This window comes from Motacilla alba, chromosome 15 (genome assembly GCF_015832195.1).
Source record: "Motacilla alba alba isolate MOTALB_02 chromosome 15, Motacilla_alba_V1.0_pri, whole genome shotgun sequence".
NCBI classification, from domain to species: Eukaryota; Metazoa; Chordata; class Aves; order Passeriformes; family Motacillidae; genus Motacilla; species Motacilla alba.
The window spans coordinates 400,022-426,707 of record NC_052030.1 but is presented as its reverse complement, the minus strand read 5'-3'; the positions used below and the strand labels follow the sequence as shown (position 1 = coordinate 426,707).

At 58.1% G+C, this 26,686-nt stretch overlaps 1 protein-coding gene and 1 long non-coding RNA gene across 5 annotated transcripts; one reads left to right on the top strand and one right to left on the bottom strand.

The window, feature by feature from the left end:
- Positions 1–3,641: 3,641 nt before the first annotated feature.
- LOC119707396 lies at positions 3,642–9,426 on the bottom strand. Of its 2 annotated transcripts, none has more exons than XR_005258759.1 (2): positions 7,154–9,426; positions 3,642–4,951 (listed from the first exon to the last, which is right to left on the bottom strand). It is a non-coding gene; the product is annotated as an uncharacterized LOC119707396 (long non-coding RNA). The 2 variants fall into 2 exon arrangements; XR_005258760.1 differs by having other exon boundaries at positions 7,158–9,426.
- A 2,286-nt stretch (positions 9,427–11,712) lies between these two features.
- On the top strand, positions 11,713–23,312 carry LOC119707395 (proline dehydrogenase 1, mitochondrial-like). Of its 3 annotated transcripts, XM_038152331.1 has the most exons (14): positions 11,713–11,939; positions 12,481–12,668; positions 17,732–17,766; positions 18,072–18,221; positions 18,358–18,422; positions 18,764–18,880; positions 19,013–19,092; positions 19,359–19,440; positions 19,740–19,832; positions 19,916–20,062; positions 20,265–20,440; positions 20,521–20,619; positions 20,994–21,082; positions 22,374–23,312. In XM_038152331.1, the coding sequence occupies exons 2-14, from the start codon at positions 12,532–12,534 to the stop codon at positions 22,553–22,555; spliced, it is 1,452 nt and encodes a 483-aa protein (XP_038008259.1). In that variant the 5' UTR covers positions 11,713–11,939; positions 12,481–12,531; the 3' UTR covers positions 22,556–23,312. The 3 variants fall into 3 exon arrangements, with proteins under 3 accessions (XP_038008259.1, XP_038008260.1, XP_038008261.1); XM_038152332.1 differs by lacking the exons at positions 11,713–11,939; positions 12,481–12,668 and adding an exon at positions 12,719–13,876; XM_038152333.1 differs by lacking the exons at positions 11,713–11,939; positions 12,481–12,668 and adding an exon at positions 13,901–14,353.
- Positions 23,313–26,686: the final 3,374 nt, after the last annotated feature.

Sequence of the window (26,686 nt, the reverse complement as noted above, 5' to 3'; positions counted from 1 at the left end):
GCAGTGTGACCAAGGGGACTTTGGGGTCCCCTTCCCAGGAAAAGGCAGCCCTTGGCCAGCCCAAGGTGGGTCCTGCAGGTGCAAGAAGGAAGCAGGCACATTGCAGGGGTAGTGGGAAGTTTGCTGAGCCTGTACTTGACACCGACAACAACACATGTCCCAGGGAGAATTTGTTGCTTCAGGTTCTCCATAAATGCCAAGTCAGTGTGTCATGGATGGGCTGGGAGCTCCTCCCAGGATCTCTGCACAGCAGCTCTCAGGAGCAGCACTAAAACTCCACTGCCAGCTGGGCCAGGATGAGGTGTCAACCTGAAGAGGAGCCTTTCTGGGGAGCCCAGCACCAGCTGGGCACTCCTGGGGCAGAGCAGGGACAGGGCTGATGGACCCACCTTGGTCTCGCTGGGCACTGCTCCACACACACCTCTTCCTCCTCCCACCCGCTGGACGCATGTGTACAGTCCCCATGATATTTTATGAAAATCCTTTTGCCAGGATTTTCTTCTCCTGAGAAGCTGAGCAGCCTCAGGAAAGAAATGTAAACAATGACTCCCTGCTGCTGTGGGATGCAACAGGTGCATCTGGGATTGGTCCATGGGAGGTGTTTCTAATTAATGACCAATCAAGGAGGCAGCTGGCTCAGACTCTCTGGTCAGTCACAGCCTTTGTTATTCATTCCTTTCTCTTCCTGTCCAGCCTTCTGATGAATTCTTTCTCTCTATTCTTTTAGTATAGTTTTAGTTTAGCATTTTTAATATAATACATATAATAATATAATAAATCAACCATCTGAAACATGGAGTCCAGATTCTCATCTCTTCCCTCCTCCTGGGACCCCTGCGAATCTCACAACAGTGTACCCCAATAAACACCCTTCTCTGCCCAAAGCCCCCCGGCATGCACCTCCAGGGACACACACACACACACACACTCTGCACAGCCCTGCATGCTCACCCTGCTCCCCAGCACCCCCACCACCCCCCGTGGGCTCTGGCTCTGCTGGGGCTGGAGGGCAACACACAGAGGAGGAGGGCTCGTTCAGACAGCTGGCATGTCCCACAGCATATGAACAGGGGACAAGCCAGATGTCCCCAGCTCACCTGGCCCACCCAGCACCCTGCAGGAGCCCCGGCGCAGGCAGGCAGCGAGGGAATTGCTGCAGGCACCCAAAGGCAGCCTCAGTGCCACCCACCTGGAACACCCACCCTGGGGACCCTGTTCAGTCCCTGACACCTCGCAAATTCCACCTGCACTGTGGGACAGCTGAACACCCCTGCCCACCGCTCACCCTGCTGCCTGAAGAACCCGGGCTCAGGCTGGGGGACAGGTGCCAGGACACCTCAGATAGAGAGCAACTGGACAACTGGAGATTCTCAGAGAGCAGCTGGGTAATGGGAGTTTCTTAGAAGCTGGGTAACTGGAGTTTTCATGAGGACTGGAGGGCCCCCGGCTCTGCGCTGAGGGAGGCGTGAGGGGAGAGCGGTGCAGAGGCTGGAGGAGCCTGCGGGGCTGAGGCAGCAAAACTTCACCAGAGCAGCCCCTTCCAGAGTCGCCCAAACGCTGGGCCGGCGATGAAGACACCCGAGGGGAAGGGGCAGGGACAGCAGGAGAAGGTGGCGGAGCCCGGCAGCGGCCGTGTCCCTCCGTGTCCCTCCGTGTCCCTCCGTGTCCCGCCATGTTCCCGCCGTGTCCCGGAGCGGGGCCGCAGCGCCACCCAGCGGCGGGAGCCGCCGCCGCCCCGCTCCCCTCACGGCACCGGGGAGGCCTCAGGGCCCGCACTGGCACCGGGGCCGCCACGGCACGGACACGGCACGGACACCTCACGGACACGGCACGGACACCTCACGGACACCTCACGGACACCTCATGGACACCTCACACCGCCCCCGCCGCTCCCAGCCCTGTCCAGCCTGGCCTTGGGCACTGCCAGGGATCCAGGGGCAGCCCCAGCTGCTCTGGGCACCCTGTGCCAGGGCCTGCCCACCCTGACAGGGAACAATTCCTGCCCAATATCCCATCCAGCCCTGCCCTCTGGCAGTGGGAACCATTCCCTGTGTCCTGTTGTCCTAGGGTGACGTTGTGATGCTTGTATCCCCATCCGTGTGTTCTGTTTATGCTGGATGTTATGAGTAATTTAGTAATTCGTGCTTATTAAAACCATATGTGTATGAAATATGTCCGAACTATAAAAATCTTAATAAACACCATAGTCGGGGGACAGAGGGTGGCCACTCGAGATGGCAAAAAAATATCACGGCTGGCAGCAGAGGAAGAGAAAGGAATTAATATACAAACAGGAACCTAGCCCAGCACAGGAGACAACCATTGTGGCTGGATTGACCAGGAGCCACCCAGCAATGATGGCCCATGAAGATGTCCAGTGCAGATGATCAGAGCCATCGGGAACATAAATCTGAGTTCCCAATTCTGGCTCCGATCCCGGGCTCGGCGCTGTCCCTCGATTGCTGGCTATTGCGACTGTATAGCAGTCACAAAATAAATACTATTTTTTTTCATTTTTTATTAAATTGGCTGGCTCAATTTCTACCTATAAGACTGGATATTATGCTCTGTGCCTTCAAGACTGGCTCTGAAGAGCAAATGTTTTGTTTTGGTTTTGTTATCAGCCTGCTCCCCCACGCCTGGCGGGACACAGAGATGGGGCAGTACATAGTGCAGCTTTTGCTTTTTGCTTTGCTCTTGCTTTTGCTTCTGCTCGTTAGTTAGTTTAGCTAAGCAGTCCAAATTTTTCCCCAGACTGTTTTTTTCCTTTCCCTTTTTTGGAACTACTCGGACCTGCTCCGGACTGGGACCTGGAAACACCGAGAGTTTGCACCTTGTGGCTGCAGCAGCCATCCCCAGCGCCGGAGGGACTGACAACAGAGCAACCACCCCCCAAGAGAGACTTTCTGAATTTGTCATCCTTTTCAGTGCAGTGAAAGAGTGTTGTCATCCGGTATTGTTCATTCTGTGTGCTGGGGGTGCTGTGCCTGTTAAATAAACAGTTCTTTCCACTTCTCTCCAAAGAACCCTTCCCAAACCCATTGGGGGGAGCGGCTGTGTGGGTTTGCTTTCTGGAGGGGCCCCCTTTGGAGGTTTTCTCCCAAATTTGCCCTAAACTAGGACACCTGTCCCTCCATGCCTTGTCCCCAGTCCCTCTGCAGCTCTCCTGGAGCCCCTTCAGGCCCTGGCAGGGCTCTGAGCTCTCCCTGGAGCCTTCTCCTCTCCAGGTGAGCACCCCCAGCTCTTCCAGCCTGGCTCCAGCCCTGCAGCAACCCTGTGGCCTCCTCTGGGCTCTCCAGCAGCTCCTCCAGCACACCCAAAGCAGAGCCAGCCCCAGCTCACTCTGCCGGCTGTCCCCTCAGCACAGAGCAGCCAGGGACTGCTGCCACCACAACGTGCTCCACCCAAAATCATGTCCAAGCTGTGCTGCTGTCTCGGGTGGGTGATGTGACCCAAGGAGGGGCAGGAGCACCTTCTGAGGATCACTTCTGCAGTGTGGTGCTTTAAGCACCTCTGCCCCAGGACAAAGCACATCCACCTCCCAAGGGATGAGCAGCCCCTTCCTGGCCATGCACAGGCCCTGGTGTGTCTCTGCCTCTCATCATCCTCTTGAAGAAGGAACACGCTCAGAAAAGCAGGGAACAAGAGACCTGCACAGGCAGGTTGTTGGAGCTTTATTTCTTTTTCTGGGTAAGAAACACAAATCTGTTCTCTCTGGAGTGGGGAAAATCCAGGGGAAAGGAGATGCCACAGTGCTCCCTGGAGGGAAGGAGAAGACAGCAACCCCACATCAAATTTGGTGACGACTTCTCCAAATTTATGGCAAAGCAGATTCATCTCTCATATTCAAATTGCTTTTTTAACCTTGAATTTGCTGTCTTTCTCTTTTTTTTTTTTTTTTTTTTTTTTTTTAAACTAGAGCAAAAGACATCTTTTTAGTAACACGAAAATGGTTTAAACCCTTGGAATTAATCAGACCTAATCTTCCTGCTTCTCCACAGATGAATTTTGAGGCCTTTGGCCTCAGCACCTGGGAACTTTCTCAGCGACCCATGGCAACCCCACGGAGTGCTGTGGGGTCCTTCCTGATGCAGAGGAGCCCAGGACTCAGCACAGCCCATGGAGGTCCTTCTGCAGAGCTCCTCCAACCTTGCAGGGATGGGCTGGCACGCTCTGGCGAGACCTGAGTGCAAGCATTCACAGGAGGGAGGAGTCACAGCAGTCTCCAGCATGTCCCTTGTTCAAAGCACCCTCGTGCGCACTCCAGAGCCAGCACACATACAGAGCTGCTCTTTGCTTTTGGTTTCCAGTTTCCAACAGGATCCCAGCTCCCCATTTCCATCAGGTGATTTAGCTGGGCTGTGTCAGGGTGTTCTGGTGCCACCACAGATGTGCAGCATCTGCTGTGGATAGGCAGCCAGAAGATCAAAGCCACTGGGCCACCTCTGGGAGCGGGGCGGGCTAATGGGACAGCCATCCCCACAGGGTGTAAGACCACGGCAGCGTCTGCTTCTGAAATATTCACAGCTCCAGAGACAAAAAAAAAAAATAAATAAATAGGGAAAACCCAGAGGAAGTCCCACGTGGTGGTGTTAACATCACCTCTTACACGAGCAGAGCCTGGCCTGGCCAGATCAGAGCTGCAGGGAGGCTCTCCAAAGCACAGAACAAAAACGTCAGCATAAGGAACAACCTTTATCGGGTCTCTCTGCCAAGCCTCACCTGGATTTTGTCCAACTTTACCCTTTAGGTTTGAAATTTTCCATCCCAGAATAATTTTTTTCAAAGTTCCAGTGCAAAGAGCCACAGCCAGAGGGACGAGAAGCTGAGGCAGCCAAAGACCCCAAGATTTTCTGGGGTCATGCTGCCCCTCACTGGCAGATGAAGTTTTGGAGAGAGCTCTCTTCTTCCAGCTGTATCAGCAGCTCTAATGAGAGAAATTTACTTTGGCCTGCATTAGGAAAAAAAAAAACCTCTGTCATTCCAGTGGAAAGCTGTCATGTTGCCAGCTTGAGGAACAGGGACTTGGGAGTGTTGCCTTCTTCTGTCCCCAGAAAATCTGCAGAAATTTGGCTGGTGATGTTGAAAAATTATTGGAGTTCTCACAGGGTCAAGGTGTAAGTTCTGGCAACAGCTGCCAGCACTGCTGTCCCATGGCCAGTGTCCCCTGGCTGTCCCTGGTGGATCCTCCAGAGCTCTGGAGGAGCTCTGTCCTCTGTTCTCCCCTGTTCTGGGGTGGCTGTCACAGCTGTGGGACAGCAGGAATGGGGCTCACCTTCCCTGTGGATGCCATGACTTGAATCCCTCCCTCAAAGGGAGGGGTGCTCCCTTTGATACTGCCTTGGGCAACGAATTTAAAAACTACCCATAAAACTTCAAATGGAAGAAACTTTGAATGAGCCAAATGAAGCTCCACAACCACCAGAGTGAAAGATTCAGCCTTGAAAACAATAAAATACAAGGGGTGAAAGAAATCTATGAGTAGGTCAGCAAGGATCTGCAGCCCATGCAGCGAGCAAGGACCCGAGGGTTTGGATGCTCAGAGCTCTCTGAGCATCCCCTGGTGCCCATGCCAGCCTGGGGCAGGGACTGACTAGGATCACAGACAGAGCCCACAGGGGACACAGAGCAGGAGTGACACTCAGCAGACATGGAGCCTGGACAGGAGCAGATGGAGATGGACAGCAGAGTCCAGCTGATCCATCAAGTGACAGATGGCCTTCATGCTGGCCAGGGAGGGAGGCAGGGCCAGTGCTGGCAGCTAGCAACTGCAGCCACCCTTCCCTTTTTCTCTTTAATTTGTCTCAGAGGGCCTCTGTATTCCCCTCACCTCAGCTACACAGAGGTTGTGGTGCTTGTGGAGGGACCACAGGGCTCTCGAATACCCCCTCTCCATCTCCAGGACATGGCAAGACACTCCTGACACAAGAACCCAAACTCAGGGAGATTAAACAACCCCAGAAAATAAATCTCTTTTCAACTCTATTTTCTATTTTTTTTTCTCTTTTCAGCCTTTTTGGGATCTTGCTCACCTTCTCTCGGACAGGAGAATAAGGGAAAAGCATGAAAGTTCCCACAAAGTATTTGTCTGTGTAAAGGAAGAAGGTGGGAAATGGAAGGGAAGGAGGGAGGGAGGGAAGGAGGGAGGGAAGGAGGGAAGGAGGGAGGGAGGAAGGAAGGAAGGGAGGAAGGAAGGAGGGAAGGAAAGCTTTTTTCCTTCTCCACACACGGTTCAGGAGCACTTGGGGAAAATGAACATTTTTCCTCCCATTTTTTTCCCCTGGAAGAGAAGTCCAAATGCCTCTCAGTGCCACATGCTTGCAATTGTATACACAGAAAGTTAAGAAGCAAAACCAAGTGACACTTGGAAAAAACAAATATCCATGAGCTGTGAGCTGGGAACTGACCTGAACCAGCCTGAAACCTCCTCTGGCCAGGAGCTGTCTCTGGCAGGGGCCATCCAGGCCCTGTGGCCACCAGGCCCTCACCAGAGCCACAGCTGCCCTCAGATCAATCAGGTTTTGCTGTGAGACAACTCTGTTTCCAGAGGCTCAGTAATTAAGAGCCTATTTTCAGGGAAATGAGCCACCACATTAATCAATAAGGAGCAGCCAGCTCCTCAAGGGTAAGGCGGGTTGGAGTTGTCCTGCTCCATGGATCTTGTCCCCAGTCCCATGATGTGTGATTGCCCCCAGGTGCTGCAGGGAGCTCTGCCCCTTGTCACCACCTCGCTGGCATCCCACAGGGCACCTGGGACCCTTTGCTCCATTGGCCTTCTCAGGGGATGCTCCTGGAAGGCAAAGGCTGCAAAAAATAGAGAGGCTCCTTAGGAACATCACCTAGGAAGGGTTTGGGAGGATGCTTCTGGCCAGCTGGATGAGGAGCAGCTGGTTCAGGTCTCAGCAGCAGCTCTTGGGGGACAGGAGGGGCACAGCCATCCTCGCCACACACTCCTGCTGTCCCTGCCAGGGCTGGCTCCTTCTGCCTCCCACCATCTCCTGCACACCCCTGCTCCGCCCAGGAAGAAGAGCCAAGCATCCCCTTTCCTGGGAATGTTTCCCCAGCACGAGGTGTTTAAATCATTTACGAAGGGCTAAAATAGAGCTGGCTCCCTTCCAGGCACTCTGGCATCCAGGCTCTGTAAACAACTCACCCACCAAGGGAGTCAGCTGGGAAAAAAAGGCTTTTCATGTCCATTCCCCAGGCTCCACTTCCACAGAAACCTTCCAGCATGATCCTTTCTCAGCTGTAAGAGCAGCAAAATTGTTTCAGGTCTTCGCTGGCGTTCCTTTTCCCCCAAGCACACTTGCGGACATCTCAGATGACTCCCTTATGCCAGTGGATGGAAAAAGAGAAAGACTCTATGCAAAGAAACAATTAACTGATATGGTAAGTCTGATGTGTCTTTCCCTGCCTTGGATATTTCCTTGGGTCCCTTTCAGAGGCAATTTGGTTTTTCAATAGCATTGACCTTTATGGAGACAGGAATTCACCTGGATATTTTCTCATGGCTGCTGAGCTGCACCCAGGAGCTCACAGGAAGAATCAAGAAGACATTTATTTCTTGGGCTGCAAGCAATTCACCAAAAATCAATGGGATGCAAGCGGAAAATGCCAGGGATCAGAACATAGCCCAGCTTTCAAAATCCCAACCATGCTGGGAGAGCAAGGTCTGGGCTGGCCAGGAGATCAGCTGCAAGAGGAGCTACCCAGCATCTCTTTCCTCTGCAGAGTCTGTGGCAGCTCTCAGCTGCTCTCTCCAGGGCCCCCAGCCCAAAGGAATGCCCCAGGAACCAGAGGGAGCTCCCACCCTGTCACTCCCCAGGTGACCAGCAAGTTCCCAAACTCCTACTCTGCTCTCATGGAGGCAGGACACCAAGCACTGCAGCCTCACCTGCCTGTGCCACACCTGGATAGTGACCACCCCTAATCCTGCTGGAGCAGCTGAACTCCTGTGGCCTCTGCAGCACCAAGTGCAAGGGGAAGGATGCAGTTCCCTGGTTCCCCAGCTGTGAGAAGGAAGGCTGGTTCCTCCATCCTGCTGCCAGAGTGTGGTCCGTACTGTGGCACGAGTGAGATTCACCCCAACTCATTATCCAAACACACCCACAGGAGCTGGGAGCTCCTGCACCCCACATGGGTTTATCCCCTCAGAGTGGGCAGTAGTAGAGCTGGAGTTCCCCCTGAAGAGTGGCACAGAGGGAGATGAAGCCTCTTGTGAAGAAAAGTAACCCCCTACAAGACAAGAACCCACTCGTGGCTGCAATTTGGGAAGCACTGTCCTGAAGTCTACCTTCTCCTGGGTTTTGCCAGTGAATCCACATCAGACTCTGACCCACCCAGCTCCTGCCATCCCAGCACCTGCTGGTCCAGGGGCACCTGAGGCAGAGCCAGATGCCAGCTGAGGATCCACCCTGCTCCCACAGGCTGCAGGTGTCCCTCCTGCATGCTGGCCTGCGCTGGGAGTGATTTAGTAGTGCAGGTGCTGGGCACAAGTCAGGCACATGGCCAGTGAGAAACACCTGACAGAGGAGGACCTGAGCCAGCACTCTCCAGGGAGACCTCAGAGGAGCAATGCTGGAAGCACAGCATGCTAGGGCAGCAGGGCTGGAAGGCTCACAGAGCGGTGGGACAGTGAGCACAGAGCCCCAGCCCCAAGGATGGGGCAGCCTTGCCCCTAGCCTGGCACTGGGCTGGAGGAAGAAGAGGGTGAGGAAGGCTGGTCCCACACCCGGGGAGCAGAGCCAGCAGCTTCCAGGATCTGTGTCCTGGCCCACTTCTACCAGGAGGCAGGAGGAACAATCATCCCACTGTTCTCCTTCCCAGATGCTGGGAGTGGCTGCTGTTACTCCTTGCCATCTGTGATGTTGGTGGTGTCAGAGGAGCCTCTGCTGAGGGCTGGCCCATGAAATATGCATGGCGTGGCCTCTCCTTCTAAATTGCATCTCCTCCTGTGCCGAGTTCCCTCCTCACCTATTTGAATCTCACATTCAAATGTTTCTTCACATTTTACAGCTTCTCAAGCCATCCAAAACAGCTTCTCCTGGATTTATTCCCATTGCTGCTGCAGGCAAGAGTGTCTAAGGAAGGACTTGGCTCCGTGTTACCCAGCCATGCTCCCCGTGTGGGATGGAGCAGCACAGCTGTGTCTGTGGTGTGTTCCAGCCGTGGGCTGGACTGAGCTTCCCATGCCAGCTGCAGCCACCGTGAGCAGGGGCCAGCCCCTCTGTGCCAGCAGCACCCATCTGGACATGGTGGGGACAGGGACAGCGGCCTGGAGGGCATAATGTCACAGCCAAGGAAGATTGGGAGCTGAGGGGTCAGTGCTCTGCAAGGCCACAGTGACCCACGAGGGCTCGGTATGGCCCCCAGGGCAGCCCGGAGCATCCCTTGTTGGTCTCCCTGCCACTGGCAGGGCTGCCAGCTCAGGCACAACCATCCTGAGAGAAAGCTCATCAGATTTCACTTCCATCAAAAGTGGCTTTTTAACATTTCATCTCTGAGTTTGTGTCTGAAACTAACGTTTCTGAAGAAACTCAGAGCTGGTTTTGCAGCCAGCTGGATGCTGCAGGGCTGCAGCTCTGCTGGCACAGCAGGCAGCACTTGGAAGCCTTTCCTGCTGAGACCAGGCGAGTGTTTCCCAGGGGCGACTGGTGCCATTGGAGCCTTTGAAGGGAATTTTCTCTGTGGCAATTGGCTGAGAAACAAGGTTTGAACTGCATCCCAAGAGTTCATATGTGCAGTCTCATCATGGTGAGGAACTTTGGGTGAATTATTATTATCCCTAAATGGCACAAAAGAGTTAGCACAGGGAATGTTTTGAAGGAAGTGGATAAGTGGATGCTTTTCCAGAGCTTTGTACCCAGCTCTTTCAGAGGCAATGCCACTGCCTGGCTGTCTTCGTGGAAGGACAAGATGTTCCCAAAGAAAACCTTACAAATGAGCTCAAGGAATCCCCGTGGCTTCACTGCCAGTTACAGCAATGTCAGTGTTGGGGTGGGCAGGAAAAAACAATTGCAGGAACTAATTTTCCCATCTCCTGCCTGCGCTGAGCATTCCCAGCACAAGATGTCACTGAGGAGCTGGATTTGGACAGCTCTTCATCAGTCCGGAGCCATCCTCCGCGAGCCACTGGGAACGGGACTGGAAAGAGGGGCATGGAGAAGGAACATGGTCACAGAGAGAGGGCACAGGCACAGAGAAGGTATGAGAGCACAGAGAAGGGACACGGGCACAGAGAAAGTATGAGGCTGTGATGCAGCTGTGAAACAATCCTGCGGAAAGGAAGGGAGGTACCCGATCTCCCAGGCCAGGTCTCGGGAGCGTTCCCGGACACGGGGGTCAGGGATGTGCTCGGTAATCTCCGGAGCTCAGCACTGGGTGTGCCGGGGAGGAGCAGCTCAGGCAAACGCCTGCCACGAGCAGGACAGGCACTCGTCCTGCCTGGGAAGATCCCGAGGTCCTGCCAGCCCTCTCCAGTGCTCCGCGGAGCAGGCAAAGTCCAGCAGCCCCAGCCCATGACGAGGGAGCCAAGTCTGCTGCCTCAAGCAACCGAGGCACCCAGGGACCCCACCAAATGAGTGAGGATTCAGCTGAAACCCCTAAAATATTCACGCACACATCAGGAGGAGAGGAGGAACTACAGGGGTTTGAAACTTCTCTCCCATAACAGGTCCAGCAGGTCTGAGATCTCTTCTCCAAGTGTTTCCAGCTCCTCAGGCTGGACACACCACAGCCTGCCCCAGGGATGGCTACGAGGCAGCAAGCACCCTTTGATGCATCCTTTGGCCTTTCCTGGGGCCGCCTTAGCCCCGCAGGATTGGCCCCAGTGCTTCCCACAGGTCCCCTTCAGGACTCCCTTGGGACCCTCATCATTTTCCCGACGGTTTCTCCAGAGGCAGGAGGTCCTCTTTGCCCCGCTCGCAGCACAGCTCCCATAACAGAGCTCCCTTCAGGCCCCACCCAGGGCTCCCGTCGAGCCGCACCTGCCCCTCCAGGCCCTTCCTGGGGCTTCCGGGGCGGGAGGCGCCCCTGGGAGCGGCGGCTTCCAAGGGGACGGGAATGGGGAAGGCACCGGGCAAGGGGCTGCGGGAGCGGGGTGCGCTGGGCAGGGTGGCTGCAGTCCTGGTGCTGGCCGCGGTGACCTTGCCAGTCCCAGTTCCTATCCCCGACCCGGTACCTATCCCAGCACTGGTCTTGCTCGCAGTTCCGGCCCCAGTGCCAGTCTCGGTGCCGGTGCTGGTCGCGGTTTCTGTCCAGGTCCGAGTCCTGGTGCCACTTCCGGTTTCGGTGCCGGTCCCGTTCCCAGTTCCGCTGCCGGTCCCTGTCCTCGCGTCGGTGCCAGCCTCAGCGCCGATCCCGATCCCGGTTCCCATCCCCGCGGCGGTGCCGATGCCCGTCTCGGAGTCAGTGCCAGTCCCGTTCCAAGTCCCGCTGCTGGGCCCGGTGTCGATCCCAGAATCAGTCGCAGTCCCGGCCGCCGTCCCGGTGCCGGTGCTGGGGCAGTGCCGGGGCGAGGGGCCGGTTCCGGTGGCAGCAGAGCGCGGCCAAAGGCGGGGCGGAGCGGGGCCGGGGCCCGAGGGCGGTCCCGCTGGGCCGTACTTAAGGCGGCGGCGGGCGGCGGCCCCGCCGTGCCCATGGCTCTCCCGAGCGCCGCCCGGGCGCTCCGCGCCGCCGTCCGCCGGTGCGATTCCCCGAGCCGCCCTCGCTCCGCGCCCGCCGCCGCCCCCCGCGGGCTCTCCCCGGCGGCGGCGGGCGCGGGACCCCCGCCGGGTTCGCCCCCTGCCCCGCGGGGCGCGGAGCGGGGCCCGCCGCCGCCCGCCGTGGATTTCGGGGACCCGCGGGAGGCGTTCCGCAGCAAGAGCAACGCGGAGCTGCTGCGGGGGCTGCTGGTGCTGGGGCTGTGCGCCGTGGAGCCACTGGTGCAGCACAACCGGGAGGTGGGTGGAGGAAGGGGTCTGCCCTGGGGGCCTGCTCCGGCGCGGGCTTGTCCCCGTTCGGGAGTCACCGGCTCTGCACCGGCGGGGCTCTCGCTCAGGGGCGCCCGCTCTGCGGGGTTCTGTAAGGGGTTCTTGCTCCGGGAAGCTCAATTTTGGGACTGCGAGTTCAGGATGGGCAGTGCCCCTTCCGGACGTGTCGGTGCGAGATGGGGGTTCTGTTGCTCCAGGGGCGGCTCCAAACGCGGGGGATCTTTCGTTCCGGAAGGGTGCCTGTTTTGCAGGATGTTGGTGCGTGCCGGGGACACTCTCACTCCGGGGGGTGCCGGTCCTGGGCTGGGGGGCTCTCATGCTGGGGGTGCCCATTTCGGAACGTGTCGTTCCCCTTCCGGGGGGACCCTCGGTTTGAGGCTGCGGGTGTTGGAGAGCTCTCGGGCCCGGGCCGGCGGGTGCCCGTTTTGGGCAATGCCGGTCCTGGGTCGTGGGGACTTTTCCTGCGAGAGCGCCCGTGCCGGACGGCTGCTGAGCCGCCGCTGTCCCGCAGCTGCTGCAGTTGTGCCAGCGAGTGCTGGGGCAGACGCTGTTCGAGCGGCTGATGAAGATGACGTTCTACGGGCAGTTCGTGGCCGGGGAGGACCAGGAGGCCATCAAGCCGCTGCTGCGGCGGAACCAGGCCTTCGGCGTGGGCGCCGTGCTGGATTACAGTGTGGAGGAGGACCTGCGCGACGGGCGGTGAGTGCGCCCCGCCCGCGCTGCCATTGGCCGCGCCCGCCCGGCCCCCCGCTCCCATTGGCTGCGGCGCCGTGCGTCACGGCCTCGCCCCCCCGGCACCGCCCATTCTGCACGGGGGGACAGTGCCCGGCACGCGGGGGGGGCTGTGACCGCACACGGCGAGGGCTCTGTCCTGCACACTGGGGTGCTGAGCCCCCACTGGGCTGTATCGCTTCCCCCGCCCCTGTGCACATACCGGGTGCTGCCCCCTTGTCTGCTGCACCCCTCTGTCCCCATCTATTCCCTTGCACACACCGGAGTGCACCCATCCCCAGCGGCGCTGTACACCCCGGACCCTCCTGCACACCTTAAGGGGGTTCCCACCTCTATTTTCCATCTCCTATGAGATGATAACCCCCCCATTCCATCTTCCCTCTGCCAGCCACGTCCTATTTTCCCTAGCCCCCTGGGGTGCTATGTCCCCCCCACACCCCTCTGCACACAGACAACACACAGCATTGCTGTCACCCCTGAAGTCCCCCTTCCTCCTCCCCACCTCGGGATGCTGCCCCCCATTCCTGCCCTTGCCATTCCTCACCGTACAAATGCCGCCTCACTCATTTTGGTGGATTCAATGATCTTGGAGCTCTTTTGCAATTTTAACAATTCCACGATTTCACGATTTCCACCCTCCACCATTTCCATCTCTCTCAAGCTGGGGTGCTGCCCCCCTTCACGCACTGCCCCCCAGTCCCAGGCAGCCTTCGCTGCCTCCCGCCCTCTGCTAAGAGCTGGCACCGGCCCAAAGCTGCCGGTAACTTTCCATTATTCGGGCTCCGGTTCCGGCCAGCTGCGCTATCCGGATCGATGGGCCGCTGGCCGGCACCCCACGGTCACGGGGGTGGGCGGTGTCCCCCACCCACAGCAAGGCTGGCCCTTCGGGAGGACACCGGCTGAGGATGCGCCGTCCCCCGGGCGAGGCTGCATGGCGGCAGTCGCTGCTGGCAGCTGGGGACACCGTCCGGCCGTCATGTGCTTGTCACCTGGTGTCAAAAACGCTTCGGGAACGGCTTTTTAGGATGGTTTGCGAGCAGGATGTGAGTCAGGCAGGTGCTGCCGCTGGGCCCTTATCTCTGCTCCACACCCGGGAGCTGCTTATCTGGGATCCCCATGGGCCGTGGCGGGTGCCGCTGCCCCTCGCTGCTGCCGCTCATCCCCGGGAGTGAAGGGTATGTGTGTCAGTGAAGGGTCTGTGTGTCCGTGATGGGAGCAGACACTGGTGAGGGCAGCGCTGTGCGGGGGCAGGCAGAGCTGCCCCATCCCAGAGTGGGCTGAAACTTCGGGGTTTTTCTAGAAAAGCTTCAAAACACCCTGCTGCTGCCGGGCCAGGAGGATGGCTGTTTTGAGGGTGTGTGGCTGTTTGTGAAGGTTAGGTGTGTCTCCCCTGGATGCGCAGCCATGGTCCAGGCAGTGCTCAGCATTTCCGTGGGGCTGGGCCAGCAACACTGGTGCTGCTAGGCTGTCACGGCTGCCCTCCATGCCTGGCTGTGCCTCAGCTTTCCCATGGGGGACCATGGAAGACTTCAGACAGGCTCTGCCTGCACCCATCCCTGCTGCTGATGGGGGCCGTGGTTCGTGGGCTGGCTGGACTGTGCTGCTCCCCCCACTGCACATTTGGGGTTTGCATGTGTGGTACTCCTGGCTAGGTGAGTTCTGCCTCTGCTGTGTGGGCCGTTCACGTTCAGGGGACTTCCCAAGGCATCCCTGCCCAAGCCCCAGTGGGATTTGCCTGGATATCAGGAAAAGGGGCATCACCCAGAGGATGGTCAGGCACTGAATGGGATCTCCAGGGAATGGTCATGGTCCCAAGGCTGCCACACAAGGAGTGTTTGGACAATCAGGCACAGGATGGGATTGTTGTCCTCTTCAGAGCTAGGAGTGGAACTTGATGTCCTCATTCATCCCTTCCACTTCAGGATGTTCTGTAATTCTCTGAACAGGGACCAAGCCCAGGATGGGATTGGATGGGTTATGTTGAATGGTGTCCCTTGCCAGCCATCACTCTGGGTCCTCCCTGGCTCTGTTTGGGGTAAAATCCCAAATTCTCAGTGCTTCTGCCAGGGCTGGTGCTGAGTTGGGCTGCACATGGTTGAGGGGATGGGCAGTCCTGCCTTCATGGCTGCTGGACCCCGGAGCTATGTCCTTCCCCTTGGTGAATGCTTTGGGATTGTCCTGCTGCCAGCCAGGAAGCACAGTTACACCACAGCAGTCAGTGGGTGTTTTGGCCTCTCGGTGCCGTCTCCTGTTGCTCTTCTGGAGCAAGCCTGACATAATGGCAGGGAAATGCTCTTTCTGCCCCAGGAAGGGGCTGTGGCACCTCTCCACAGCCTTTCCAGCTGGGAACAATGCACCGTGGGCAAGAACCAGCTTATCCTGCCTGCCACAGGCCCCTGCCTGCCCTGCTCAGGCTGGCATCCAGGACTCTGCCAGCTTGGCCCAGGAGGCCTCAGCCACGTGCTAGAGGCTGCTGCCAGGTCATGGTGACTCAGCTGGAAAATAAGTGTTCTCCAGGCAGCAGAGGTCTGGGGGCTTCAGCGTGGCTGCAGCTCTGGGCAGGGGCTTCTGGTTCCTGTGGGGTGAAGCAGAGAGCCCCCCCATAGTGAAGGTGGTTGTAGCCTCCTGGCAGCCCTGGGGCATTGCTGGCACACAGGCTGCAAGTGGGTTGGGGGTTGTGCTGACACAGGGGAGGGACAATCTGCCCCCAGCATTGTCAGATGCTCTTCAGGCTCTGCCATGCAGAGTGTGGACTTGACTTCCTCTAGACATTCCTTGTGTGGATATCTGACACCTGCCCCAGCGTGGGATCACTGTCCCCAGCCTGGGCAATGCTCTCTGCCAAGAGCTTTGCTTTATTCCTACCTGTGGGATTTTAAGCACCACTCATAGGTCCAAAATGGACTTCATGTAACCATGAGTCTTTTCCTTGGATGCAGTAATTCAAGGACAGCTTCTCCCTGATCCCTCGTCCCCTTTGCCAGGCCCGTTTGTTGATGAGCAAAGCAAACACGCTGTGCTGCTGGCACCCTCCGGGTAACCTGCAGGGCCAAAGGGATTATTTCCCACAGCAGGACCTTTGTGCTGCTCCTGAGCTGGTTTACTTAGCCTAACCAAAGCTTCCTGAAAGCCCCATCTGCTGTGTCAGCTGGATTACCCTTCCCAGCCATCCAGCAAGTCCTCACAACCTGCTTTAGGCAAGTGTGAGCTCCCAGGCCCTGAGCTGAACCTTGAGGCTGTTCCTGTCTGGATACAGCCTGCCAGGAGCATCTGGACAGTGCCTGCAGATGGGACCTGCTCTGGGACACTTGTGGGTTTGTAGAAGGGGTGGTCAGCTATCAGCTGGGTTCAGTGGCACTTGATGGGTAAGGGAATGGCTTTGCTGGCCAAGATAAACATTGCAAAGTGAGCAGCTGATATCCAGGACAAAGTTATTTCTTCAGCTGGAAGCATCTTCTTTTATTTTGCTTGATGCAGAAGAACAAAGCGAGCACCATGGCACTGCTTTGAATGCCCCCCTAGAGGATGAAGGAACAGCTGGGGCAGTCATGCAGCAGAAATGCTGCTGGGAAGGGTGTGTTTATCCTCAGGAACATAAAACACTCTAACTCCCAGGGCACTGTTTGCTATTTGAGCTGTGTGCCTTCACTCCAGCCACTTGCCCCCGGTACCTTGGATGCGGTGCCCAGGGTGTGCTCAGAGCTGTCCCCTGGCCACAGGACCCATGTGTGCCCTCATGTCACATTCAGCTGAAGCTGTCCCCTATGCCGTGCCACCTGCTCCAAAGGGAGCTTCCACCTAGCAAGGGCTTTGCTGGCAAATCCCATTGCCGAGTGTATGATCTCTCCTCCTTCCTTTCCTCCGCCCTCTCTACTGAGGGACAGAAGGCTGCTTTCCCTGTCCTCAGGTGAGTAAAATCAGGGAGCAGAGCCTGCTAGAAATGGTGCCTTCTGCTTCCCATGAGCTCCAGCTGCTCCTGCCCTGGCTCATGCCGGGCTTTGTGGCACCTGGAGCAATGTGGGGCTGCTCCTGGCTCCAGGGGGCCAGAGGGAACAGCTTGTTTCCTTTTGTTATGCTTCCAGCAGCCCCTAATCCCTGTCACAGGGCTTTCATATGGGAGAACGTGTCCTGGGACCCTGCCATGTGCCCCTCTGCTCTCTTGGCCAGCCTGCTGGCTCCGGATGGGTGGCTTTGCTCCTTCCCTGGAACCGTGCTTCCTCACCATCGGGCACGGCCAGTCTGGGGACAGGGATGCCAAGGCAGGAGCCTCCTGCAGGGGATGGCTCTACTGCCACCCAGGGCTGCTCTCCAGGAGCTGGCCCTGTCCCAGCTCACACCCTGGGTCTGCAGCTAGCTTTAGGGTATCAGCAAGAAGGCTTAGCTACTCAAGCTCAGGAAGGAAGTCGTGACTTGGCCATCATCCCCCAGGCTGTCAGAGCCCTGTTATCTCCATGGCAGAGAGTTTGGATTAAAATGACATCTGAGGCCAGCTGGAGTTGAAAGTGAGGTGCTGTTTGTAAGTTGTTGCTGAAGCAATGGCACAGAAGAGTATGGGGCAGCAGGCACCCTCGGCTTGGTGCACTCAGGCTCTGGAGGAGCTCCGTGCTTTGTGGTCTGGCTGCCGGTGCCATCCAGGTGAGGAGGCAGTGGGCTGAGGTTTGGTGTCACCACAGCAAGGGCCATGAGCAGGTTGGAGATGGAGCATGCCAGCCCCACCGGACTGACCTTGTCTTTGCCATGGTGCGGGCTTTTGGAGAGCAGCTCTGAACCCTGGGACAGGGCACCCTCACTGTGCTGCCTCAGGGCTCCCAGGTCTTCCCTGGATGGATGGTGAAGCCCTATTCCCTTCCACAGGAGGGTTTTGGGCATCTGAACTGACAGCTGGATCCCATCAGTGATGGGATGGCAAGGGAACAGCAGGGTCCAGCACCAGGATGGCAGCACAGGAGCCTCAGAGCTGTCCTGTCCATCAGCGTAGGGCTGTAGGGGGTTGCTGAACTGGCCCTTATCTCTCCTGTTTCTCTTCTTAGCTCCCGCACCTCTGCAGCCGAGAAGGAGATGGGAGGTGAGTGACAGGAGATAGCCTGGAGGTCTGGGCACAGCAGGCCTGGTGTTGTGGGGGAAGGACCCAGGTACCACAGCTTCAAAAAATGAGCTGGATGAAGAACAATGTGGTTCCTGGCCCAGTCTTGCTGCTCAGCAAAGACTCGGCCTCTGCTCAGGCACAGAGCAAGCAGGGCCCATGTCAGCGCTGGGGGCTCTTCTGAGCTCCAAGCCAGAGCCTCTCTCCCCTCACCCACACTGGGAGCTCCTGGGGAGGCTGCAGGAGCTTGGTGGGGCATGGCCCATCTCCATCCTCTTCCACCGCAGGAGCAGAAAAAAGGGAGAAGCAATACCGAGTGCATCAGGGATCTGGGGATCACCATGCTGGAGTCGCCGGGGCCCACACATATTTCTACGCCGATGAGGCCAAGTGTGACCAGCACATGGAGACTTTCCTGCGGTGTATTGATGCCTCGAGTGAGTGCTCCTCGTGTCCTGGACAGCCCCACCGTGCTGGGGACTGCAGGGATGTCTCAGTCCCGCCACCACCACCATATCCCGCCTGCCCGAGGGCTGACAGTCAGGTTGACTCTGTCCTTGTGCTTCCATGCAGGTGGCAGCTCAGAGGATGGCTTCTCTGCCATCAAGCTGACAGCACTGGCCAGACCGCAGTTCCTGGTGAGTGCCAGAGCCGTGACAGAGTGTGGTGGGGCAGAGCCAGGGTCACAGATGATGCTTCTGCTGGGGCAGGTGCCAGGTGGCATCTCTAGTAATGGCAGTGAGGATTGGGCACCAACAGCCTGTCCCCTGAGAGCCCAAGACCCTGGAGACCCTGCCCCAACTTCTGGGGGGGCACAAAGAGCTTAGGACTTCAAAGATGACACAAAGGTGGATGTGTGGGGTCCCTACTGCCCTGCTCTGGGGTCAGCAGCTGCCTCGGGTTGGCTGTGATCTTGCAAAGCCCTGGCAGGACAGAAGACTCCAGCCTGGGTGTCTCACCTGGAGCCCTGTCCCCACAGGTGCGTTTCTCAGAGGTGCTGGTGAAGTGGCGGAGGTTCTTCCACCAGATGGCTGCAGAGGAGGGCCAGGCGGGGCGGGCAGTGCTGGACACAAAGCTGGAGGTGGAGAAGCTGCAGGTGAGGCCTACAGGAGGAGGCTGTGCTGCAGGGAGGCACTGCTGGAGGTGGCCATGGATACGGAGGTGCCAGAGCAGCCCTGAGCTGTGACACCTCGAGCAGACAGACCCCTGATGCTTCTTTTGGTGGCAGGAGGCGCTGGCCAAGCTCGGCATTGCAAGCAAGGCAGAGAGCCAGCAGTGGTTCACCGGCCAGAGCCTGGGCACGAGCGGGTAATCTGCCTGGGAGCTGGGGGTGCTGCAGCGCAGGGACACTGGGGGACTGTGTCCCTGTCCCTGGGGCAGCAGCTAGGGGAGGTCTCCAAGCCCCTGCTGTGGCTCAGCATAGCCATGGAACATGGGGGAAGTGTGGGTGGAGGTGACAAGACAGGACAGGGTGGCACATGTCATGTGTCCCTCCTGCTGGTGGGGGTCGGGAGCTGATAGAGAGCCCCCTGCCTTTGCAAGACACCAGCAAGGACCTGGCTCTCTGCTCCCAGCACTGTGGACCTGCTGGACTGGAACAGCCTCTTTGACAGCCGCACCAAGCTCTCCAGGCCTCTGCTCATCCCCAACAGGAAGGTGGGTACCCCCCTTTGCTACCCCCAGAGTGGTCCAACAGAGGCTTTGTGGGAGCAGGGCAAGGCTCTCGTGCTCTTTCCAGTAGGTGCTGGTGGCTGCAAAGCTCAGCCATGCTGTGACCACAGTGTGCAGCCACCATGCTGGCGGGGTGGGCACCCTGTCACACCCTGCTGGCTGGAGTGGGCTGGGGTCTGGGGTGGGGAAGCAGTCCTGGGGATGGGTTCCCTCCAGGGGTGTTTGTGTCCCCCAGGAGCAGAGCTGGGTGCAGGCAGGGTGCCACAAGGCTGTTCTTGTTCCAGACTGGGCAGCTGGAGCCTCTGCTGTTGCGCTTCAGCGAGGAGGAGGAGCTGCAGATGAAAAGGGTGCTGCAACGCATGGATGTCCTTGCAAGGGTGAGGGGCTGGGGGAGTCACAGAGGGGGACACATGGAGCAGGCAGCCCTGTGAATCCAGCCTGCGTGTCCTTCACCCCCCAGAGAGCCATGGAGAAGGGCGTGAGGCTGATGGTAGACGCAGAGCAGAGCTACTTCCAGCCAGCCATCAGCCGCCTCACGGTGGAGACGCAGCGCCGCTTCAACGGGAGCCAGCCCATCATCTACAATACCTACCAGTGCTACCTGAAGGTGAGGCCGGCATGTCCCGGGGCGCTGGGGCGCATGGATGGACACCTCACCTCCTGAATGCCGTTCAGGAGACCTCACCTCCCGAATGCCATTCAGGAGACCTCACCTCCTGAAGCCATGGCAGTGCAATGGCACAGCTGCTGAGGCAGTCAGGGTGGCACTGGAGTAATGACCCTGTGCCATCCCTTCCACTTGGTCGCAGGAGGCTTACAACAACGTGACGGGGGACGTGGAGCTGTCGCGCCGGGAGGGCTGGCACTTCGGCACCAAGCTGGTGCGTGGCGCCTACATGGAGCAGGAGAGGGAGAGGGCGGCTCAGATGGGCTACGAGGATCCCATCAACCCAACCTATGAGAAGACCAACGAGATGTACCACAGGTAGGGGACAGCCCCAGGCACGCTGCTGCCTGTTGCCCCAGCGGAAAGAGGCCTCACCAGAGGCCCGTCTTGCCTTTCAGGTGTCTGGACTACGTGCTGGAGGAGATCAAGCACAGCCGCAAAGCCAGCGTGATGGTGGCGTCTCACAACGAGGACACCGTGAAGTTCACCCTGCGCAGGTGCGTGCCGGGCACGCAGGGACCAGGGCCTTGAGGAATGCGGGGCCCAGCAGAGAGGCAGGGAGATGTGCTGTGGTTTGCCAGGTTCCACTTGCGCTCACCTGGGGGGATCCTGGCTCCCACGTGGTGCTCAGGGCTTCAGATGGGGCTTGGAGCTGAGGTACAGCACAGTGGCCCCGTGGCTGCAGAAGTGGTCCCATCACCAACCCAGGGGCTGTCGTAAAAACAAATCACTCAAGCTCTACATCCCAGCATCCATCTGAGATGTGGTCAGTGCCACACTGTCCTGCTTGGAGATGATCCCCAGTGGGACACACTGCCCTGGTGAGCTCTGCTGGGTCTGCTCTCCCCCTGTGCTGAGGCTTGCTTTGCAGGATGATGGAGCTGGGGATCCATCCCTCGGACAAGAAGGTGTGCTTTGGGCAGCTGCTGGGCATGTGTGACCAGATCACCTTCCCCCTGGGTGAGTGATGGGAGTGGGGGGCTTGGCAGAGGTGCTGCAGCCCCACTGAGACCCCTAAACAGCTGCTGTGGGGGGAGGGAGGAAGGAAGGAAAGAAGGGCGGAAGGAAGTGGCGGAAGGAAGGAAGGAAGGCTGGCTGTCATAGAGCACTGGCTCAGTGCCTAGCCCTGGGGAAGGCTGTGACCCCTGGCTGGGGGTTTGGGGAAGATGTAGATGAGGATATAAGTGAAGAGTCACCTCTCTCTCCTGAGGTTCCATGAGCCTGTAGTGGCTGGGCAGGGACATTCCCACTTTGGAGTCTGAGCAGAGATTGGGGTCTCAGGGTGGGGCAGAGACTGGTCCTGGCAGACAGAAACCCTCTTCTGTGCCTCCTCGCCTGGGGGTGTCCCTTGGCTCCATGGGAGGTGAACACTGAGTCCTGGGCTCTCTGCTAACAGGATGGCACCAGCCTCTTGTGTGACTTGTCTTCAGCCACCAGCCCAGGCAGCAGAGCAGCACTGCCAGGGGCCGGGACAGAAGGACACACAAGGGTCCAGGTACCCAGCCCAGCTCAGGGACTGATCCCCCTACCCACACCAGTGTCCAGAACAGAGTCCCAAGGCCAGCAGAGCAGCAGGAGACAAACTGGGCAGTTGTCCAGCACAGATGCTGCTCTGTCCTGGAGTTCTCTTGGAAGCAGGGCTTGGCCGCCCATCTGCAGCCTCGTCCAGTCATGCTGGAAAAATGTGTTAACTTGATGTTTCTGGTTGAATGCTCCTTGAGCTGGCCCAGCCCCGGCTGCCGACATTCCCAGGGCTCCTGGTGACCTCGGCCCTCTCCCTCTGGCGCTTTCCCAAGCTGCCGGTGCTGATCCGGGAGAGATGCGCCGCTGCCCCCACCCCAGGCTCCGCCGCTGCTGGGAGCCCGTCCCAGTGCCCAGCCACAGCCTCCTGCACAACCATCAGGGCACGGGAGGGCAGGCAGGGAAGGGCAGGTGGCTTTTTTTCCTCACCCCCCTTTTTTTATTCCCCCCCTGTTTTTTCTTCCCCCCATTTTTATTTTGCCCCTTTTATCCTCACCCTTTTTCTTCAACCTTTTATCCCCTTCTTCTCCCCTTTTTTCTCCCCCTTCCTGTCCCTTCCGCCTCTTTCCCCCCTTGTCCCCCTTTTTCCCCATTTCAAGTATCTTCCTCCTCTTTTCCCTTTTCCCATTTTTTCACTTTTTTCCTGCTTTTTTTTTACCTTTTTTTTTTTCCTTTTTGCACATTTTTTTCCCTCTCGGCACTTCCCTGAGCCGCAGCCTCTCTCCCTCAGGCCAGGCTGGTTTCCCCGTGTACAAGTACGTGCCCTACGGGCCGGTGAACGAGGTGCTGCCCTACCTGTCCCGCCGGGCCCAGGAGAACAGGGGCTTCATGCAGCGTGCCAACCGCGAGCGGGACCTGCTCTGGAAAGAGGTCAAGAGGCGTCTCCTCACAGGAAACCTCTTCAGCCACTGACCCCAGCCTCGGCCCTGGGCTCCCGTACCTTTGTCCTGAACCGCTGTCACCATACCCCACCCCGGCTCTGCTGCAGCTCCCCCATTCCCTTTGCCCTGGGAGACAAGTGTCCTTGTTGCTGTTGAACCACTCACGCCTTCGGTGGCCTCTGGGATAGCCCCCACTGGCATTGCTCCAGGGATGTCCCTCTGCCATCCCACGGCTGTCCCTGGGGAGATGCTGGGGCTCTCCTGCCATCCCGCCCTGTGCCTTGATGAACGCTGTCCTGGTGTTTTTTCCCTGGCAGGATTGCACAGGGTGATTTATCCTATTGCCTTGTGCCCATGGGCCCAGGTCCAGGTGGGCTGGGTGACTTGGGGACAAGCTGGCCTCAGCCAGAAGCTCCTCCAGCCTCTGCCAGGGTTGGAGCTTAGCCCCCACCAGGCCTCTGAAGGGACAGGATCAGCCCCTGCTGCCTGTCCCAGACAGCTGCCTGCCTGCTCACTGGCTTTGCACTGACCAGGGCTGGGCAGGTCCAGGCTCTCCCCCAGCCCACTGGGATGAGCTCCTGGGGTTGTCCATCCTCAGGCACACATCCAGTGGAGCAGGAGGGGTGCAGGGAGTGGGCTGGCCCCATCCCTGCACCATCCCTGCCCGCAGTCCCTGGTTCTAATGATGGACCACGGCAGTGGGAGCACCCAGAGCTGGACCACAGCTCGTATCTGCTGTACACTGGATTTGTAGAGAATGGAAATGATTAAATCACAACTGTTCCTGCTCCCGTCTCTCCCTCTCTGTTCTTGGGCAGCCACATGCGCCCAGGCACTGCTGTGGTCTCAAAGGGGGGTTAATGCTGCATGCTCTGGCCTGAGCCAGAGCTTGGGGAAAGGTGAGGCCAAACTTCCTGGGACAGGGACTGGAGAAGCTGTGGAGCTTCCTGTGATGGGTTTGGGGGCAGCTGGGAGCCCTGGGCCATCCCCATACCTGCAGAAGAGGGGGTGGCAGCATGGGAGAGAGCTGCTTTTGGGGGACATGCATTCTGCAAGCTTTCACACCTCAAATTAGGGGCACATTCCCTGGGCTCTGCAGGACCACAGGCAGCTCTGGGATTCTCTGCCTGGAGCTGTGGTAGTGTCTCCTTTTTTCCGGGGTCAGCCCCTTTACTTGGTGAGCCACCCACACCAAAGGGGTGATGTTTCGGCTTTCCAGAGCTGTTCATCTCCTGCCTTTTCTCCAGTTGAGACTCTTCTGCATTAAAAAAATAAACCTAGAGGGGAATGGGGAGCCTTGCCTGGAGCATGGGACCAGAACAGCACTGGTGTAGGCAGCAGCTGGGCTCCTGGAATTCAAAGGAAGATGGGAGATGTTCTAGGCCCTGGGCTGCCTTCCAGCTCGTGCAGGATGCTGTGACAGTGGCACAGCGTGCCCCGCTGCCCCAGGGGCTGATGCTGCAGCTGCACCCAGGGCTGGGTGATGCAGGAGCACTGTGAGCTTCTGCAAAGACCCACAGACATCTGTGTAGGAGGGCAGGAGAAGCCCCTCTCAGCCCTCCTCTTTTTTGCAGATAATCCCCTTCCTAGCCCTCTTCCCAGGACAGGACAGCTCTGCAGCCTGGGTCAGGGGTGTTGTGTGTGCCTGTTTGCAGGTGCTGCCTCCTGAACATCCACAGCACAGAATGCCCTTGAAACCCCCAAATCCCCACAACCTTTCACAGAATGTCCTCAGCTGGAAGGGACTCACAAGGATCCAGCTCCTGGCCCTGCCAGATCCAGGGATCCAGCAAGCCCAACTCCTGTCCCTGCCCAGACTCCCCAACAATCCCACCCTGGGCATCCCTGGCAGCGCTGGCCAAAGGCTCCTGGAGCTCTGGCAGCCTCGGGGCCGTGCCCATTCCCTGGGGAGCCTGGGCAGTGCCAGCACCCTCTGGGGGAAGAACCTTGCCCTGATCTCCCACCCAACTGTCCCCTGGCACAGCTGTATCCATGCTCAGCCAGAAAATAGCAACTGCCGCTTTTATTTCTGGGTGCACTGACCCAGCCAACACTCCCATATCCCAGGCGTTCCCCACCCTGCTCAGCTTTAGCTTTTGCTGCTGTTTTCTGCTCGTCCTGGAGGAAGAGGAGGCATGGAAAGGCGGGGTGTGTGTAGGACCCTGTGCTGCTGCAGCAGTGGGGAGTTGGAAGGGGAAAGAGCCATATCCTTGCAGAAAGCATCCTGACAGCCTGGGTACAGTGAGGATGGTGACAAGTACCTCATACTGTAGGTCCCACTGTGCCCCCTGTGCAGTCCTGCCCACCAGAGCAGCCATGGGGATTTTGGAACCATTGACAAAACAGCCTATTTTACTTAGACTTGTGCTCGGAAATATTATAGTGCTGGGGTTTATTTCTTCTGGGGTGTTTTCCAAAACACAGAAAGACAGGAGACAGGCACCTGGCAGGGTCTGAAATGAGAATGCAAATAACGGTGTGATGGAAAGCATGGGCCAAGCTCTGCATGGACAGCAGCCTGGCTGGGAGCAGTGGGAGAGGAGGGAGGGGTGGGTGCTACCTGTGGGATTTGCAGTGCCCAGGCTCTGGCAGCACCATCCAGCCCAGAGCCCTGTGAAACCTCCCCTTGCCTCTTCCCCACAGCATCCTCAGCTTCTCCAGCCTCTTCTGCCAGCTGGCAGCATCTTCTGAGGGAACAGCTTATCTCCCCGGCTGCAGCCCAGTCCCTGCCCTGCCCTGCCGTGGGTTACACGGGTAGAAACGGAGCAGTCAAGCTGCATTGCCTGCTGGCCAAGAGAGAGAGAAGTTAAGTTTATGGAAGCCAAGAAAACATACAAAAGCTGACATATCCTCACACAAAGCACCAGCACAGCGAAGGTGAGGCAGTGTGATCTTGCCCTGACTCATTGTGACTGGGACAGCAGAGCACAAAGCTGCTCAGCACAGTGCAGGGGGATGAAGCTGTGGAAACAGCCTGAGTGAGGCTACAGCTCAAGGTGGGCACAACTGGCAGGGGAGGCACCACCATCCCAAATTTCTGCCTAACTTTGGAGCTGGCCCTCCCCATCCCTCTTTCCTCAGCAGAAAGGGAAGCCGAGCTCAGCCTGAGGCTGAGTCACCCCAAGGAAGCAATTTGTGCCTCTATGGTCTTCTCATTCCTGCACCTGTGAGCAGGATGGGGCAGGGGGGACAGGGATGTGGAGGCAGGGAGAGATGGGCACGGGGTGCTACTCCCTGGTGCTACTGCCAAACACATGAAATGTGCCAGGGAAAACAGATGGGGGGAGAGGGGCTGCTACCTTATGGTCACGTTCCCACTGGTAAGACCACCAGAGACTCTGCATTGGGAGTCACCCGTCTGAGCAGGAGAGAAGCCTTCACATGCATCAGCATTGCCAGTACTGAGGATGGAGAGAACCCACCAAGTGCCTTTGCTCTCTGTTGGTGCAAGGATCCCAAGGTGCTCCCTGATGCTCTCCAGAAGGATGCTGCCCAGCTCACGCCTGCAGGGATGGAGGCTCCCCATCCACAGGAGATCCCCGGAGGTGCGTGGCGCTCAGAGGCAGCTCTTTGGGAGATGCACTGTCTGTACACCTTCCCCAGCTCTGTGCAAGCCATCAGCATTCAGGAGACACATGCAGCTGTCCAGCTGCATTTGCACCACCTTAAGGGACATGTCCAGGATGTCCCCATCCACATTTCCCCCATGCTGTTATCAAGTGTCCTGGGAGCTCAAAGAACCTCGAGCTGTCTTGCAAGCGACCATCAAGCTGAAAATCCAGCTGGCGCAGGATGGTGGCCAAGGAAGCCCTGGCCCATTCAGTGCTGCTGCACTGTCAGGCTGAGGAGGTTTATTGACTGCCCCACCCTGCAACAAGGGTGGGATTCGTGCAGGTGCCCAGGGTGTCCCCCCTGATTCCCAGTTGTGTTCTTACAGTGGGTTAACCAGTGGCTGCTCTGAAGCCTTTCTGTCGCTGTGCAGGGTCCTTGGCTCCACTCCTGCAGGCACCATTTAGCTCCCACGGGTCCTGCATGGCTCCCAACAGGCTGACCCAGGCTGCCAGACACATGGAGATGCCAGATCCCTGGCATCTGGCACCTCCTGGATGTGCAGGACAGCTGAACACTGGGGCTGTCACACTCCTGGGGCCACCAGACTTTT

Excerpts from the sequence above, each read along its gene's own strand:
- LOC119707395 (XM_038152331.1), top strand. The coding sequence starts at position 12,532 with ATGAAGATGACGTTCTACGGGCAGTTCGTGGCCGGGGAGGACCAGGAG. Across the intron at positions 18,881-19,012 it reads TGGAGGTGGAGAAGCTGCAG|GAGGCGCTGGCCAAGCTCGG; the intron begins GTGAGGCCTACA and ends TTTTGGTGGCAG. Across the intron at positions 19,093-19,358 it reads CAGAGCCTGGGCACGAGCGG|CACTGTGGACCTGCTGGACT; the intron begins GTAATCTGCCTG and ends CTCTGCTCCCAG.